At 34.5% G+C, this 19441-nt stretch overlaps 1 protein-coding gene across 3 annotated transcripts in view; it reads right to left on the reverse strand.

Annotated features, from left to right (window-relative positions):
• MKLN1 (muskelin 1) overlaps positions 1-19441 on the reverse strand; it is a 275940-nt gene continuing 256499 nt past the window's right edge. For all 3 annotated transcript variants that reach the window (XM_016148735.2, XM_016148733.2, XM_036231137.1), the window contains 2 exons: positions 15560-15614; positions 1-8166 (listed from right to left, as the gene is read on the reverse strand). In XM_016148735.2, the coding sequence (XP_016004221.1) occupies positions 8045-8166; positions 15560-15614 (177 nt within the window). In that variant the 3' untranslated portion in view covers positions 1-8044. The remainder of the gene's footprint in view (positions 8167-15559; positions 15615-19441) is intronic.

Consider the following 19441-nt stretch of genomic DNA (forward strand, 5'->3'; position numbering starts at 1 on the left):
TTTTTTTTTTTTTGCTTTTTCTGGCCTTCACCAAGCTGGGTAATGGAAATCAGGAAAAATGAGTCCCATCAGTTAAATAATAGTGGTTTTCCTTCTTTACAATTAGTTATTTCCTAAATTTCTAGAATAACAATATTTTTATAATAACAAAAATCAATAAATGGTTATTATTTAAAATTTTCAAAAAAGCTACTTAACCCTCTATCAGATGAGCTGGTTGCTGCAACAGCATGTCTCCAATCCAGGAGATGCTGTAACGAGGAGCCGCCCACGTTAACAAGCGGACGCGGAAAGACTGCCTCCTGGCTATGGACGGAGGTGTATTTTCCTTCTCAGTCTAATTTCTGGTCCAACTTTGGTTTTGAGGATCTCTCTCTATCTGAAGGGGTCTTAATTTCCGGCCGTTGGGTACTTCTAATTTATAAGACAAGTAAAAGACTTGACTTAAAAAAAAATTCTAACATCTTTCCCAAGCTGCTTTGTATACATATGCCAATGTTCGTCACTACAACCAGGACAAGAGGAGGCCCTCATCCTAGCTTTCCTGTACTCTCCTTCCAAGGCTGCAGACTTCAGTTTCGAAGTGGTGACAAGGAAGAAATCTCTTAAAAGAGAAAAACATACACAGCTGACCCCTGAACACGGGGGTTAGGGGCCCTGACCTGCTGCACAGCGAAAATCCAAGTATAACTTCTGATTCCCCCAAAATATAACTACTGATAGCCTACTGTTGACTGGAGGCCTTACCGATAACATAGTCGATTAACACATATTTTGTGTTTTATATGTATTATATACTGTGTTTTTACAATAAAGTACGCTACAGCAAAGAAAATGTTATTAAGAAAATAAAAGAAAACATATTTACAGTATTTATCTTTAAAAATCTGCATATAAGTGAACCCGCGGAGCTCAAATCTGTTTTTGTTCAATGGTCACCTGTACGTTTATGTGTGTGTGTCTGTAACCATAAAGGAATCTGCTCATAGAAAAACATCACATTATTTCACAATTTCTACATTGAGCTAAAGACTATAATAAAGGAAAATTAATTCTATCTAATTTATTCATTTCAAAAGACATTTCACACAAGTCAAAAAAGCAAGCTGGCTTACAGAATAACACAATCACAACATCTCTTGGCCAGGCTAAAGGTCATGTTTAAGAAAGAAAGTCCACTTTTATTTTTCTAAATAGGTGGTTTACAATTGAGGAAGAACATAGTTTACAACTGGTCAGTCATCCAAATTAGTCTTCTGGGACAGGAGAAAAAATTTCAAAAAGGAGACCAAGTGCATGACTTCTTGAAACATCTATCTTCCCCATAGAAGACTAGTCATATTTAAGCTTTTGGACTTTGAAATCTGACGATCAAAGCAGGGGGTGAGTAGACAATTGCTTTAGTATGTCTTATAACCTTGCACTCAGTGTTTTTCCAAGTATAGCTAACATGTATACGTAAAATTAAGCTGAGCCTTTACAAAGATGGAAGTACCCTAGGACTTCTAAGTAGGCAATTAAAAAAAAAAAAGTAAAGCTATGCATCTGTCTTCATTTTCCCTGCTCCTTTAATTCCAAGAAGGTAAATACAGCAATGACAAGGCAACATGCTAAAATAGGCATTTGCAAACATCTGACAGCATGGTCCTGATGCTATAAGAGCCTCTCTTTTGCAGTAAAATGAATTTATAAGGCTCTGCCAGCTGCAATGGAATTGGGCTTATTCTACACATCTTCTCTAATTTAATCAATCACTTTACAGATGTGGAGGCAACCTAAGAATAAACCAAAATTGTTAAATACTTTTAATGCCACGCCCAGACTCATGTATTTCTTAGCCAAGGAGGAAAAAGAGAGACCCCTGGTACTATATAAAATTAATTTCTTTTAAAATAGGGAAACTAAATTGACGTCAGTTCAAATCTGTATGAGTTCTAAGCACAAAACAATAACATTTTTTCATATTTTAAAGGGCTAGAAAATGACCACCGACCAAATGACAGTAGCTAAATTTTAACAAAGGCTTTCTTGAGATTTGTTAACAAAGGAAAGAAATAAAGCTCAAAATCGGCTACTTGAGCAACTCTTTAATTATGCACACAGGCCTGTTTAGTGTATCAACACAGTGTTTTTCCTTCCTGCCAATTAATTTGGCATTCATTAAGCATTGAATGAAACTGAAGAACGATGATCTCCTCAGGCTGGTATTCGCGTGGCAGACAGCTCAGATATCCAAACTAACTGCTGTGAATGCTAGCATCCCAGATGGTACAGAGCTGTGTTGCAGCAAGAGCTTAAACTTGATGAAAAAGCAAATCCCACGGGAGACCCGAATCTGCATGTTAAAATGTTCTGCTGGTTTTCCTTCTCGATCCTTTTCAAGGAACTAGCTATACGTAAGAAACTGCTTACCTAGTTTAAGATCTAGAGCCTGTGGTGCTGGGCTGTTTCGATATCTCTAACAGCTATTGGGGAGATGAGGAAAGCAACTAGCCAAGAATTGCTGCTTTCCAAAGACTATTGAGAATAACTGAGCTTTGATCCCTTTTGATAGTCTTCTTCCCAGCCTGCATTAATAAATTTACGGCTAGAAATGAAGAGCTTTCTTTGAATTCATTTAGATTTGCAGACCTCCCAATCCATAGGCAAAAAGCTCCCTTTTCTTTCTCTGACACATCCTTATTCTCTCTAGCTCTGTTCCTGAGGCTCAATATCCCCAAGTGAAATGCCATAGACAGGCAAACAGGACACTGCACATAAATGTTTAGTAGTTCATTGAGACTATGTGAACAAACAGACAAAAAGAAAGACGAATTATGTCACAATTATAAGTGATATCTTACAACTGGTCTACCTCCCTAGAGAACTTCCCCTTTTTTTGTGGTTGACCCTACAGCTGTCAGGTAACATCCACATGACATTCTGTCTTTAATCAAGCCAGGCAGTGTTGGAGGACATGATGATCTGCAAACCTTATTTCCAAATTATGGCCCTACTGTGGAAGAGAAACTAGAATTACCCTTTGATTCTATGGGTTTTAAGTTCTGAACTAGGATCCCTAGCTCAAGATCTGTAACTTTAGAGTTCTACCCAATAGAAAAAGATATACAATGATATGGTTTCCCGCCAAGGGTATCTGTCACTGCAGCACTAAAAATATGATTTACTATAACCTTTAATGACCCCTTACGTTAAGGGCTACAGAATCTACTGTCAGAGGATTTTATCAGTCGCTGCTAACTGAGAATCACTCTTGGACATCTGGAATTTGAGCAAAGTTCACATTCTTGAGGGAAAGAGACATTTATAAGGCTGAATTATTTTTATTTAAGAAAAAATGAATACCAATCATTCCACAGCAATCAAGCTATTCCTAACACTCAGAAATATCAGAAATTAAAAGTCAATTTTTAACACAAATTCCAACTTCATCAGAAAATCAGTGCTGCTCAGAGGAGGTGGGAGTAGGGGGAAAAGGCTAAAAAATATAAACAAACAAAAAAAGAAAAAAGAAAAGACAATAGGCAAATGAAAATTCTAGTGATGTGCTGAATTCCATGAGCTCTGCTATGAAACTTGTACCTTATCGATAATTTTATGACTTTTACTTCTTAGTGCCAGGAAAAGAAACCAATACTGGCTCCTCCATTAAAGTTGCCATAGCCATAACACTATGCCCAAAATAAAAATGACAAGTATTTTTATAGCAATATCTGAATGTTAATTCTTTAAAACGTGTAATTTTTCAATTTCACTATTCCTCTGTCATAAGCAAGGATAAAAGAGTATGGTGCCTCACAATGATTTTGACCTTTTTTTCCTCAAGCAGTATAACACTCGTAAGAAATGCCACAGAAAACCTAGAAAATCTAGGGCTACAACAGCCACAAATAAAGTCAGATTAGCTAAGAAAAGTAATGAAAACACAATTCACAGTATTTGGTAGGTAAGTAGAAGAGTATGTATAAATAAAATCTCCAAGATAGCATTTTTTTTGAGAAAAATAAAAAGACCATTTGGTGAAGAAATCCATAAACTGTGGTAAGTCCTCGCCAAAACAAACGACAACATCATTTAGCTGATCTAGTTGGCTCCTAATTATTTCAACAAACTTAGAAACTTCCCCCTCCAAATGACATACCTTTAGACTAGAAGTTCTAGAGAACCGAGTGATTTTAGCACTAATACAAATCACAGGGACACAGAGGCCACAGTCAAAAATCACACACAAAAATATTATTTGACTAATAAGGAATACAAAAATCTCTGCGTGAAAGAGCCCAAAGATTTAATCTACAAGTATTAGCTATCATATGCAGACCTTCTACAATACTCCTCCCAATAACTATAAGTCTTTTTCTGAGAGAGCCTATACATTCCAGGTCAAGGACTATTTTAAGATTTTAAACCTTAGAAAATTCAGGCCAGAGTTTCTGCAAAAGAGTGACGCTACAGATGAACATGGATTTTTAAGAAATGAAGGGTTCTAAATGAAGGGTATATTTCTTGTAGCTAGATGACTTTTTTTTTTAAGTACACATTGTAAAGCTCCCTTACCCACTCACAGAAATCACTTCAAACTGTAATTCTCACCTGCTTTGCAACAACCAGCTAAAGAGTTAATACAATATTCACTCAAGATATAATCAATGACCCACAATTACCTAATGGATTTTATACGGTATTAAGAGTAATTATAAGGTAACTTCTTCATGTAATTACCATAAAACTGAATATAATTCAGAGAATAAAATCAGGAACATACTCCTTTCTAAGTGCTTTTTTATCCACTAAATATCATTTTCAATCTCTCACTGAATGATTAAATGCCTCAAACTAGTTTTTATTTGTAGGTTCAATTTTAAAACTGTTTTATTACATGAAGCTGTTAATGTATCACCAAATAGCACTTTTAAGGCAAATGTGAAGAGATCCACTGGAAAGATAAGCTGGCAATCATTTATATTCAATATGTAGTTCACTCAAGAATGCAATTTTACAAACTTAAACAAATCACTGAGCTCTAAACCTAATGAGCCTTTCTATGATAAACCAATAGATTAACCTTCTAATGTTCTCTACAAGTTTTTACTTATTAGATATGGATAGGTCAGTTTTAATATAAATGAAAATCAAGGTTTTTAAAAAAATGATTTTGCTAAAGGTTAATACTGTCTGTCCGCTTTAGCAATGAGTTAGGCACCCGTCTGAACTCCTTTGCTTGAATAAGAGATTTGTATATTTAATTAAATTAATCAAGCTGGCCACACGAGGTCTCTGCTATTCCACAAAATGCAACTGCATTTAGCAGAGTTCTGCAAGTCACATAATTTCTCACAAAGTACAAGCACTGACAATAATGTTAGAGATCTAGTTTTCTTCTAGTTTAAATAATTTCAAGTTTACTAGTCTGGAATAATATATTCCACTGGAAAAAGAGAACTGGGAATGACAGAAGCTGGGGATAATGAAATTGAGTAAACTGTACTCCCCTAATACATCGGCCATGTGTTTCAATCTGAGACTCACATAAAAAGGATGAAAGATTTTTTAAATTAGTGATAGTGAAACATTGCTAGTTGGCTATCTAAACAATGTATTAAAATATCAAATTAGGCTATTTGAATTATACTGCTGGAATTCTTGGATATATATGTAGCTCCTCATTAAATATGAAACTACATACATAAAGTTTCAAATCAGGGATGTGAAATGTGAGCAACATGTCAATCTTGGGCATGGATACAATGAAGCCCTACACTCTTCCTACAGTCATTACCAGCAGTACCATGGGCTACAAATGCTGATTTATCTAATCAGTAATGTCCTCAATACAGTCTATCTCACTTAAGCAACACTAAATGGTTTGCTGTGATTCAACCCCATTTAAACATGTTAATGGAAAGAAAAAAATTCCAGAAATGAAGGGGAAAGTCCCACCTAAATAAAGCGAGGAAAGAAAGTTATAACGAACATATGTTAAAAAGAAAACAACTAATACAGAGTCAGAAAAACAAGAACAAAAAAATAAGCATTGAGGTCAGGAATTTAGTTTCCTCCAAATATGGAGTCTAAATGAGTGAAAAAAGCAGAAAAACACTATAAAAATAAATGGTGAAGGGCAGCAGAATTTCATTTGGTTAAAGTTTTTAAAGTGCCAGAATTCACAATAAGCAAAATTAGAGGTTTTAAATTTAGAAACTCGTATCAAGTTCAAGTTCTTTCCCATCAACTCTGATTCAACAGGCTACTATATTAGTATTTTATGTTCTTGACTGTCCTTCAGGGGAATCATTTTATGAAAACTGTACAAGTATATAAGTAAATCGTTTGCTCACCTGTAAGGTCAATTGGTTATTCTGCAGCTACAAAATTTGGTACTTACTAAAGTATCTTCCGCAAGGTAAGGTAGTCCTATTATTTAACAAATAAACACTGATTGCTTTGGGATGCTTGGAAAGCTCAGGAGCCCAAGATTCAAGTCTAGAACTAGGAAAAATATATTTCTGCCCATCCCCAAAAGAAGTGAAACGATGCAATACAGAGTGAAGACGGAACTCAGTCCTACTCCTAAACATGAGGTTTTTTGAAAGTACAAGTCAATTTATTATCTCTTTCTTTGGTGCGACCTAATCTTGCTACTCAGGGGCATATTCAATTCCATAAAGTCATTCACTTTTAAGAGCCACTGGACTGATGGACATTCATTATACTTAATCTGCTTTAAGCATGGTGGGTATCAGTTGCACACTGCACACTTTTTGATCAAATGTAAGCGCTGGCCAGGTCAAGTGTAGGTTTCCTATACCCTATACCGCATTCCAAAGTACCTCATGGAATGATGTACATCTCCATGCCTCCCAAAAAGTGAAAAAGCCCATCTGCCTTTTTCTTGTTTAATTTAAAAAATATATTTGTGCCATTGTTTTTTTCCCTCCATTTAAAGCAGCCTGGTCTGTATGCTAATGAAATGCCACTCAGTTGTATTCCACTGGGTAACTACATACTACTATTCTTTAAAATATCAGTATGCAGAAGCAAATGCACAGAACCAATGTGTATGGAAAGAAACAAAAGCATAGCTCTGGGAACCCACCCTCCCAAATGAAAATGCCACAGACTGGCAGCGCAAGGGAGAAACAGGAGCCCTGGCTCTGCGCGGCTCTGCCGGAGGAAAGCCACCTTCTTCCAAAATTGCTACGAAGATATCAGTGGACAGATTAATCACTACTAGAATCCTCCTGTTGGTAATTTTTATAATGGCTCTTACAGGTTCTGAACTATACTTTCCTCCATTCAAGGTTTCTGTGACTCAAAGCTATTATTATATCTACTATAAAATATATCATCATAGAAATACCATATACCAATCTCAGATAAGTGCCTGGACCAATCTTGGGTTTCGTTTATTAGTTCTATGACGAGGGGTGCAAATTGGAGCCCTCTGTTCTTCCTATTGCTTAATGGAACACAAGACTAATCCACAGAGACACATACATCACTTTAACACACATCAATTGCCCTACAGAACTATATGCTGTTAAGAATAAAGTAAAGAGGTAAACACGTGACACCCCTTACAAGCAGTTGTGTGATGTGAGGTAAAGTGAAACAGGAAGAGAAAAAAGAAAAGCCAAAAAACCCAATAACAAAATCCCAATCCTGGCAGCACTGAGCAGTCTGTTAATAGTGCTTACTTGCCCTAATTTTATAAAAATGAAATAAAAATCAGAAAAGGGTAAACTACCTGATTATTTTTTATACTTAATTCTTAAAAGTTAAAGTAAGAAAAAATATATATATATATTTAAATGGAAAGTATACCAATTTCATTTTATTATTAGCCTAATTGAGGAACGGGATGAGGAGAAAGGGGTTGAGGTCAGGTATTAAGGAACAGGGTTAGAACTTGTGACGATAAAGATCCCTTCAAAATTCTGGTGCAGTCCTCAATCACTGCAGCCTAATGGTCGGTCAATAGAGCTGAGATCCAGAACACTGAAAGCAGACTCCTGTTCTCCATTTCTGTCCAGTGACTCTTCAGTTACAGTGTGATGAGGTCTACCAGGTTGCCTTTAGGCGGAGTCATGCTGTCAGGAAAGAAATTTACTAAGATGTCAAAGAGCTGAGTTCTTTGAGCATAGGTGTGATCCACGTCCGAAAAGCCTGGTGAAGGAGAGATAAACAAACTCATCCATCGTGTTTAAAACTCAACATGTAACAGAAAAGCCAGATGAAAAAAGCAGCAATGTATAATGGATAAAAACACTACCAGATCAGGCTTTAAACCTGGGTCCTAATCCCTGTTCTACTACTACCTGGCAGTGATGCAATCTTGAGTAAGCTACGAGCCTATCTGTAACTGTTTCCTCAGATGTAAATTTGTGATAATTCTGCTTATTTCATAGGGCTATTGTGCAGAATAAATGCTTTGATGAAAAGAACCTAGCCAATGCTGGCACTTTAGTAACTAATATTGATTTCTCTTCTTTTCCTTACATATTTTCTCTTCTTGTCCACTGAGGATATTTCATTCCTTTTCTCATTTTTTAAGGCTTCTGACCCTCTAAAATTTTCTTTATAATAAAAATATAATAAAATCAAAATGAAGGAGGTCTTCAGAAAGTGTTCTAAAATTATCACGGTCCTTAGAGTTGGAAGCAGTCTCAGAGAACTGAGTGGAAACATAGATGGTTAAGGGAAAGAAATACATGTACAATACACAGAATGGTACCTAGCGCATAGTAATCACCATGCACGTATGCTACTACGTACCAGGCTCTATGCTAGGCACACATCATGTGAAAACAGAGCAATAAACTACTTTTATCCAGATGAATATTAGAAAGTGGATGACATTCTTAAAAGGTGGGGACCACTGAACTACGGGATTTTTTCCCCCCTTTTAACACCTGGTAAACTTAATTTTCAAGTTCTCTCCAACCAGAGGAATATTTCAGGGAAAGACCTCTTTCCTTTAGTCAGCTGGTGTATTCTCCCAGCTGCTTCAAGTTTCTTATGCACATAGGCAGTATGGCAATGATAAACAAAGTAGTCTTTTGATTTTCTCCAGTCCCGAAATGGCTGAGACATGAGAGCACTATTGAGTGCCATCAGAAACAGAAATAGTGCCAGAAAGAGCTATATACACCATGATACTCGGTGAAGACTATTTCAAATTGAATTGATTTTCATTCAAAGAGACTAGTTTTAGGTCCAATCTGTTTTCTAATCTTGCAAAGAACATGAATAGCACATAGCATTTCCAAGGTTACCAGCTTCCTGGAAGGGAAATAAACAATGCCTCGAGAAAGGTACATTTCTTTTCATTAAAAAAAATATTTTAAATTTGAGAGCAAATGTTTACTCCTTTGAGCCGAAGCTGAGATTTAACAAAGCCTACTATCATATCATGGAAATAAATGGAAGGAAATACTCCAAAAAGTAAAAGTTATCTCTGAATGATGAGATTATATTTTTTGTCTATGTTTTTCTGAGTTTTCTAAATTGCTTTTTAACGTATTTTGAAAAATTCCAAACTCACAGAAAAACTGCACGAGTAGTACAACAAACACTCACATACACTTATATAGAATAATCAATTGTTAACATTTTGCCACATATGTTCTCATGCTGTGTGTGTGCACCCCACTCATTCTTCTGTGGAACTATTTGGGAGTAAATTATAGACATCTTCCCCACCCCCCCCAGATACTTGAGTTCATTTCATCTAACAACATTCACTTAAATAGTCAATATATATTAAATTCAGGAAATTTAACATTTATGTTCCAATAAACTTTATTATAGTCATTTTCCCCACTAATCTAAGACTCAATCCAAGACCATGATGTATTTAGTTTTTAAGTCTCCTCAGTCTGAAATACTTCCTCAGCCTCTGTTTTCTATGACACTGATATTTTTTAAGAAAACAGAGCAGTTATGTAGCAAGATGTGTTAAATTTGGGCAGTGTGATTGCTTCCTCGTGATTGGATTCAGTTTATGCAGTTCAGACAAGAACACTATATAAATGACACTGCGTCCTTCTCGCTGCATGTCTCAGGAGGCACGTGGTATCGCTTTGTCCCAACACTGAGGATGTTAACTTTGATTATCTGGTTAAGCTAGTAAATGCCAGATTTCTCCACTGTAAAGGTGTTCTTTCCTACCTTTGCCATTACTAAGATATTGATGAGAAGATAGTTAGAGACTGTGTAAGTATCCTGTTCCCCAAGAGACCAGCACTCAATGATTTTGGCATTCACTGATGATTTTTGCTACAACAATGACTACTGATATGGTGATTGTCTAACACTACAATTCCTTCTACATTTATTGGTTGACATTAACTGTCAAAAAGAGCTTTTCCTTTTCCTTCTTCCATTTACTTTTTTGCATTAATATGCACTCATGGATTCTTTTCTTGTTAATTGTCTCCATTAATTTCTGAGTACTTCTTTACCTCTTTGACACAGCAAGATGTCCAAGCTCATCTTTATACAGTCCTGGAGTCAACTATTTTCCTAGGGAGCCCTAATTCCTTTTAGTGGGAAATGATACTTAGAAACCAAGAACAGTCGTGCTAATTACTAAGGGTGTTGTTGCTTCTAGGCCTATAAACATACATACACATTATACATACAGCAGAACTATTTTCGACAGAATCGTGAGCTCATGTTTTTATAGCTAATTCCAATTTTTTTAGAACCTCACAGGATTCTTTCTCTCCTTATCCAATTCCATATCTATATCTCCTTTCTCCCACTAGGAAAACTGACTCCCAGCAACATCATCAAATTTACTCATTTGCTTAACCAAAAACACACAAAACATATTCCAGGATTACTACACCCATACCACTACCAGCAAAAACTCAAGATTCTTTGCTTTTGTCTTTAGATTATATCTCAAAGTATACAGATTAAGCACTGTACTAAAAATTTGAAAAATTGAAATTTACACTATCATAAGATGAATGGATTAAATTATGGTAGATCCCTGTTATGGAATACTATTTTCACTTAATAAGACTACAATGGATCTAATGTATTTTCGTGCAAACATCTCCACCCACATCATTACATTTTAAAAGGTTATGTTGCAGAATACATGTTTTTACAATATGTAATAAATAAAACCGGAACACAAAACTATATATCTATGTGTGTGTACGTGAATATATATAATTGATCCTCATTATTCATATTCAATATTTATGCATCTGCCTACTTACTAAAATTTGTAATCCCAATATTGACACTTATAGCATGTGTGGTCATTTGCAGACATGAGCAGAACAGCGACAATTTGAGTCATCACATGCACCCATTCTCAGCTGAGGTTGAACTGGGTGATGCTCTGCCTTCTTGTTTCAGCTCGCATAGTATAAACAGTCTAATGGTGCTGCTGTTTTTTGCACTTTTGTGCCTTTTGGGGGGCGGGACTTTGCTGCTTAAAATGGGCCCCGAGTGTACTGCTAAAATGCTATCTAGTGTTCCTAAGTGCAAGAAGGCCATGATGTGCCTTATGAAAAAAATTCATGTTAGGTAAGCTTTAAAAATAAGTTTATAGTGTTGTTGGTAGTGAGTTCAATGATAATGAAATCAACAATACAAATATATATATATTTTTATATATATATAGTACCTTTATATATATTACCTTTAAACAGAAACACACATAAAGCAAGGTTATATATTGACTGGTTTATGAAAATGTTATGACCAAGAGGCTCACAGAATCCTAACTCTGTATTTCCCATAGGAGTAATGGTTCGGTATTCACTAATTCAGTGTTCCTGGTAACTTTATGGAGCATAACTACTGCAAATAACGAGAATCAACTGTATCTGTATGTCTGTGTATATGGTCATGTGTGTTTCTGTTAAGATCTGCCAGATATGGATGGTTATACTTGAGAAGTGGGGACAGAGACAGGAAAGTTATTCAAACAGAATCTGTAGTCGGCATTTTTTTAAAAAAATACATTAAAGAGGGGTGGGGCACTATGAAACTCATCAGCAGTAACATGACAGAACTAGGACAAAAAAAGGTTATATTGATCCTAAATCTCATGCTTCATACTAATCAGTTTACTGTTTCTCTCAGTTCATTTTCACCATGAAAGGAAATGAGGAGCTAATCGCACAGAATAGTGGAAACTGGTAAAGTTATTCGTTTAGGGAATGAGCTCTAGTAGAAGCCACAGGTTTAAACCCTGGGTTTGCCACTAACTAGAACTATTCCTGGGAAAGTTACTTTAGCCTCTCTGTGTCCCAGTTTTTTCACATATAAAAGAAGCATAATAATAGTAGTTATTTCATAGGGTTATTATGGAGATTAAATGAGTAATGACATGTAAAGTGCTTAGACTAGTACCTGACCCCAGAGTAAGTATTCAATAAATATTAGATATTACTTTATCATTTACTACCACAACTGAAGACAATGACTGCTCCTAAAAAGAAAATGACCTATTAGAAATAATATTTTTGAGTTAACATCCTACACAAACTAGGTAGCTTTTCCTACGTATGGTGAAAAAGAAATAGTACTAAAAATTCTCATTCTTTTCCTGGATACAAGTTTATTTCACTTCTTATTTCTAATAATAATATTATTATTATATAAAAAAGTACCTGCAAACAGGTAAGCTACAGACAGGTGGTTGAAGAAAGTATCTAGCTGAAATGTAAATTTGGTGTATATGCCAACAGTATAAAGGCTAAAAGGGCATAGCAATAATGTGAAATTTTTAAGACTTTTCATTCATGAATGTTAACCCAGAGTCAAAAAGCATTCTTAAGACATGTTTAAACATTTGTCTGAATTCATATTTGTACATAATAAATATTACGGCAATAAAGCTTACAGAGGTGTAAAAAAACAAAAAAGGTAATATGTTCTACAGACCAGATTTTCCCTACTTCTCACATATCTTGCTGAAAATATACTTACTGTTGTTCCAAAGCATACTTTCTGGAAACAAGACACAGCGCTTATAATTAGCAAAATGTCTGAGTCCAAGCCTAAAAGTGCCCATAGCCACCAGGGCTCTAAACTAAAAATCCCTAGAAGTTATTTTTCTCTAAAGTCAGTAGTTTTTCAAAACTAAGACAATGTCAGCTGTTTATATTCATTACTTTTCTAATTCTTTAAATATATATAGAGAATCCTTTTATTTAATTCTAAGAGGTTAAGATAAACTGGATTAGTTCAGAAGGAAGTCAGTCAGAAAGTTTGGCTGAGGTAAATTTTTTCTTAGAGAATTCAGAAAATGAAATATTTGGTTTATCTACACATTAAAAATGTATATATCTATACATGAAACAACCCATTTGATTTCAATTCTATGTGGAGTAAAGGTAAAACAATCTGACAAAGAATGAATGAGAACAGGAACCAGGAACTGTAAATAGACATGAAACCTATTTACTTTTTGTTCATAAAATATGATTTCTCCTTATTAAAACTAGCATACGACTTGAATTTTCTCCTCATCAAAATTTACCAATGTTCCAAAGATGATTACATTTTTAAGGGCAGTAATAATAGTACCCTGAAGAGAGCACTTACTAAGTGTTGTATTGTGCTGTTTTCCATAATTATTTCATTTAATTTTCTCAACAACCTGATGTAAGTTCCCTCATTATCTCCATTTTATAGATGAAGAAATTAATGATTAGGAAGGTGACTTACTCAAGTTCACTTTCAAAATTACTAGGTAGCAGAGCTGGAATCTGAACCTAGATTCTGATTCTGAACCGCCACATTACATTCATCTCTTAACTACTAAACATACTGCCTCCCTTCAGACAAAGTAGGAAATAAAACCCCAAAGAAATTTTCCTTTTTTTGCATTTTTTTTCTATTGTGTTTGTATTGTTCTTAGTGCATTTGAGGTTTGTTTGGAATCCAAATAAAACAAACTGTTCTTAACAAAATATATTAGCTGGCAGTGAACAGGGCAAAGACAGAGGAAAGGAGTAAAGTTAAAGGTAAAATATTTGCTGACAACAGCCTAACATATTTAAATGACTGCCAAGAAATTCTTGTTCTAAAGGCTAAATATAAGTCAGCCAGAGACATTTTAGTGCTGCCCACCAACATAATAAAAATAATGGCTCTGGGCTGTGGTATCCATACATAACAAGGGAAATAGTCATTCAAATTGAATACCTATGTGCCAGACTCTCAATTCATGTATCACTAAAGCTCTGTTTCAAATGATAAAATTCAAAAAGGTATGGATTTTCTAAAACAACACTTATTCCTAGATTCTCCAATAGAATTGAGATTTTTTTTTAAAGCCTTTATGTATTCCACTGAATGGAACAGTTGTAAGACTATCTAAATTTTTAGGAGAATCTATTGAAGTCATGTCTTACAGCGGTCTGCTGAGACTTGCCTTATAGAACTCTACATATTCTAGAATCAGATTTCAGGACCGAAGTTGCCTTAAACAGTAGAGAAGACGCTATTACTTGTTATTGAAAAAAATGGGCAAGACCCCAAGGAATACTGCTATATTCTTTCCCACCCAGTGAAAAATACCAGAATTACATGTAATCTATTTTTTCCTTCGAAGAATGGTTCATCTTTAAGAGACAAAAGGACAAACAATGAAGAAATTAAACTGATATCTCAAAGTGTTATTTTATTCCAGAGATAAAGAGTAGTATTTATATTACATATACTAGAAATTTTTAATACAATTGCTCAACTCTAAAGCAAAGAATAATAGCACTGGCATCAATGGGATTAATACATATTCACTATGTGACCACATTCTATAATGACAAGAGAAAAGCTAAAAATTCTCATACTTCAAAAGGCTACTATCTTATTGAAAAATTGAAGCTATAATAACTTTTCTTAACAAAAATATCCTTGAAAATCCACCTGACTAAAGCTTTGGGTTCTAGAGCTTCTACAAATTCCTCACTTTATTACAGTCTAGTTTACTTTAATAATCTATCAATATTAAAAGAGAGTTCCCCTAAATGAAGACTGATGCCCATATCTGGAGTGTTTAAGAAACACTTGAGTTTCAAGTATAATTTGTCTTAAACAATTATGATACCAACGTATAAAAATTCCCATTTTCAGGAAAGAAATAATTCATTTCTCTCTTCCTAAAACATTTATTTCATTGCCTACCCTATCTCCATTCTACTGACACCACACAACTCCACAAAGAACAATCTGAGAGGAAATACCCAACCATCGAGTGTTATCTCATAGAAGTATACCAGTAATGCAGCCTGCATTCCAATACAATGCTATACAGTTAACTTATTTTGATCATGCTTCTATTGCCATCTGTTTGCATAATAACCCAGCAACTGGTGTAAGAGGAACTGCAAACTGATCCATGAACTGGTGACTGATGCTTGGAAAATAATCTTGTAGCAGGTTATTAGAAATTTTGCATTCTACCTCGAAACTTGCTCCATTATTTAGATGAACATATCATCTGATATTTTATTTAAAAGAAACCAAAATCCAACCTCTCAAATGCTAGAGCATCTGGCTGGATAAACTACACTGCAATACTTACCTAGAGCTGTAAAATCTGAACCAGATTTGAAAAGAGCTGAAGCGAGGAGCTGAAACTGTAAAAGAAAAATAGAAGCAAATTAGCTGGCTAAGCACATTAGAGAAAAATAACTTCCATAATTTTGACCATTTATTAGCCACTGTATGTCTCTGCACAATACCAAATTCTTACCAAATAGTGGCAAGAAGAGTACAGCATTTAAAAAATATGCTGACTTTTCTATTGTACTGCTCATAATTTTCAAAAATATTGGACCAAGTCCTGGTATTATTTTATTTTAAAAATGTATTAAAATATGTATTTATTAACAAACAATTGGTCAACTGAAATAAAGAAGAAAATTACACATCTGGGAATCTATCACATAGAGACAGTTACCCTGGACAGTTACTGAATTCTTAACATATGCGTTCTCACGTCAAAAATAAATATAAGCTACTGTAAAACACCTGATGTCTCTGCTATATAAATCAAACTGAGAAAAAAAGCATGGTTATTACATATGGGCCAAGTCAGATCGGGATTCCACAATCATGTATAATTATATTGTTATATAATTATAAAGGCCTTTTTCACACTGAAATAATAATACAACTGTGGATTAGATTCCCAGGCCAGCCAATTAGAGTTACTTTAAAACAGACTCTATAACTGAATAATGATGAAACAAAATAAGACAAAACTATTCCAACACTGGTAATTTAACAAATTGGCAAAAAATAAAAATTTAGAACTATTTACATTTATTTTGAATGAGGATGCTAGAAAACTGGCAAGTTATAAGAAAGGATAAGAGCAGAAAAGTGAGTAGGATCTCAATGGAGTTACTTGGCACTTTGCAAGGCTTGAGCAGTTGATTCCAGATTCCCCAGGATGTATTTTACAAAGGCTTCCAGCCTTTAAAATTTCAGGTTATCAATCATACTAATATTGGTAAGCCCTGATTAATGGTGCTTTGAAGGTCAGAAAGTGGACTAATATTCTAGAAGTAACTAAGCAAGAGTTAGGAAAAAGAGGGCTAAAAGGAAGAGTTAAAAATATGTGGAAGTTCTTTATATATGCTGGGTACCAGTCCTCTGTCAAGGATTCTCTACTGCAAATATTAAAGTTTGTGGCTTGCCAATTTTTTAAATAATATCTTTTAACGAAAATTGAATTCTGTTGAAGGCCAATTTATCAAGATTTTTCTTTTATGATTAGGGCCTCTGTGTCATGTCCAAGAAATCTGCCTATCCCAAAATTGCGAAGACGATATTTTCTTCTTGAAGTTTTAATCTTTTGGGTTCTAGACTTAAATCCATAATCCATCTTAATTTTTGTGTAAAATGTGAGGTAAGGGTTAAGATACAGCACCATTTGTTAAAAAGACTTAATTTTCCCCAATGGACTTGGCACTCTGGTTAAAAAAAAAATCAACTGATTTCATATATATGTGGGTCTATTTCTAAACTCTATTCTGTTCAATTGATCTATTTGTCTACCTCAAGCCAGTAGTATCACAATATCTTGCTTACTATGGCTTTATACAGAGTCCTGAAACCAGGTAGTATGAGACCTCAAGCTTTGTGTTTCTTTTTTCAAGATAGTTTTGGCTAATCCAGGGCCTTTGTATTTCCATACAAATTTCAGATTCAGTTTATCTATTTCAACAACAACAAAGCGACCGAAACAGCAACAACAACAAACAAACCCAAATTTTCTGGCATATTGATAGGGGCTGTATTAAATTAAAAACCAATCTGGGAAGAATGAGCATCTTTACAATTATTAGTCTTTCAATCCATAAATGTAGCATTGATGTTTTTATTCCTTCAACGGTTGATGTATCTCTCCATTTATTTAGATTTTTAATTTCTTACAACAGACTTATTACTACATATTTGATTAGTTTTTTATATTTATATAAACAGGTTTTTAAATGTCATTTCCTAATTGTTCATTGCTAAGATAAAATCATTGCTTTTTTCCCCCTATGCATCTTGTACTCTGTAACCTTGCTAAATTCACTTATCTTAGTATATTGTTTTGTAGACTGCATGGGGTTTTCTATGTATAAAATAATGTCATCTACAAACACAAACAATTTTACATCTTCCTTTTCAACCTATATGTGTTTATTTCGTTTTCTTACAGGCTGATAGAGGATGTCCATTGACATGTTTTTCATTGATGCCATTTATGAAATTTAGGAAGTTTCTTTTTATTTCTAGTTTACTAAGTTTTTTTTATTTTAAAAAAAAACAGGAATGAGCTTTAAATTTTGTCAAATGCCTTTTCTTCACTTATTGAGGTGCTCTATGGTTTCTCTTCTTCATCCTGTCAATGTGGTGAATGATTCATTTTCAAGTGTAAAGCCAACCTTGTATTCCTAGGATAATTCCCCAATTGGTCATTATGCATTAACATTTTTATATATTGCTGGATTCAATTAGCTAAAACTTTATTAAGAACTTTACATATATATTCATGAGGTATATTGGTCTATAATTTTCTTCGCTTGTGATATCTTTGTTGGGTTTTTAAAATGGAGTGAAGCTGCCTCATGAAAGGATTTAAAAAGTTCTGTCTTCCTCTGGTCTGAGAGGCTACGTAGCACTGATGTTTTTTATTCCGTAAACAGTTGATAGAATTTACTGATATAGCCATCCACATGCATAGTTTTCATTATTAGAAAGTTTTTAATTACAAATTCAATCTATCTGTAATTGATATGGAGTTCCTCAAGATTTTCCAATTCTTCTTCTGTCTGCATTGATAAGCTGTGTTTTTCAAGTTATTGAATTTGTTGACAAGCTTATTCATAATATTCCTTATTGCTTTTTAATGTCTGTAATGATTTCCTCTTTTCATTTGTGATGTTGATGTTTTCATTTTTTCTTGATAAATCTTTCTAAAGGTTTACCAATTTTATCCGCTTTTTCAAAGAACTTTTCATTTTTTAAATTTTTTTCTGTTGTTTGTTTCCTGTTTCACTAATTTCCTTTCTTCTAATTATTTGAGAGTTGAATTGTTTGTCTTTTCTACCTCCTAAGGTTATTGGCTATACATACAGAAGGATGTGGAGAAAACTTTCATTTAAATAATCTGATTAAATAGTGAAACTAATAAGTACGGACCTAGGATTCTCACAGGTACTAACTGATATTATACAACCTGAATAAATCCAGACCTCTCTTACAAACTCCAGACTTGAGTATCCAACTATCACCTGAACACTGCAAGTTGGCTTTCATAGGCATCTCAAAATGAATATACATATTTAAGATTAAACTCCTGATCCCAGTTCTGGAGCTCCCTATTTACTACCTACCACAAACCCAGACTACCCAGAGCCTTCTCATTTTAGTTGATAGTAACTCCTACACTCAGGTCAAAAATTTCAGAGTCATTTTGTTCAAACCTTACATTCAATCCATCATAAAATTCTGTTGGTTTTACCTTTACAATATATTGAGAATCCAATCTATTTCAGTTCTCATTATTTTTACTACTTTGGTCTGAGCTAAAATAATCCCTTGCTTAGATTTCTATAATCTCCCTCATAAATCTCTCTGCCTCCATCTTCATTCTTCTTTAGTCTATTCTCAATACAGTATTTAGAGTGATCTAATTACAACAGAAAGCAGATCATATCACTGCTTTGCACAATAACCTGAACTATCTCCTTATTCATTCAGAGTAAAAGCCAAAGTCTCAGCAATGACTTAAGAAGTCATTCACAAACTGATCTCTTAATCCCTGCTCTCACCTCATCTCTGACTACCTTCACCCCCCTCATCTCTACTCAGCCGGAATGGCTTCCTTACTGTTCTCCTAAACCAAGCCAGAATGCACTCACCCTAGGGCCTTCCCTTTCCCTTTCCCTTTCCCTTTCCCTTTCCC

The sequence above is a fragment of the Rousettus aegyptiacus genome, unplaced genomic scaffold (genome assembly GCF_014176215.1).
Source record: "Rousettus aegyptiacus isolate mRouAeg1 unplaced genomic scaffold, mRouAeg1.p scaffold_m13_p_13, whole genome shotgun sequence".
Classification (NCBI taxonomy): domain Eukaryota; kingdom Metazoa; phylum Chordata; class Mammalia; order Chiroptera; family Pteropodidae; genus Rousettus; species Rousettus aegyptiacus.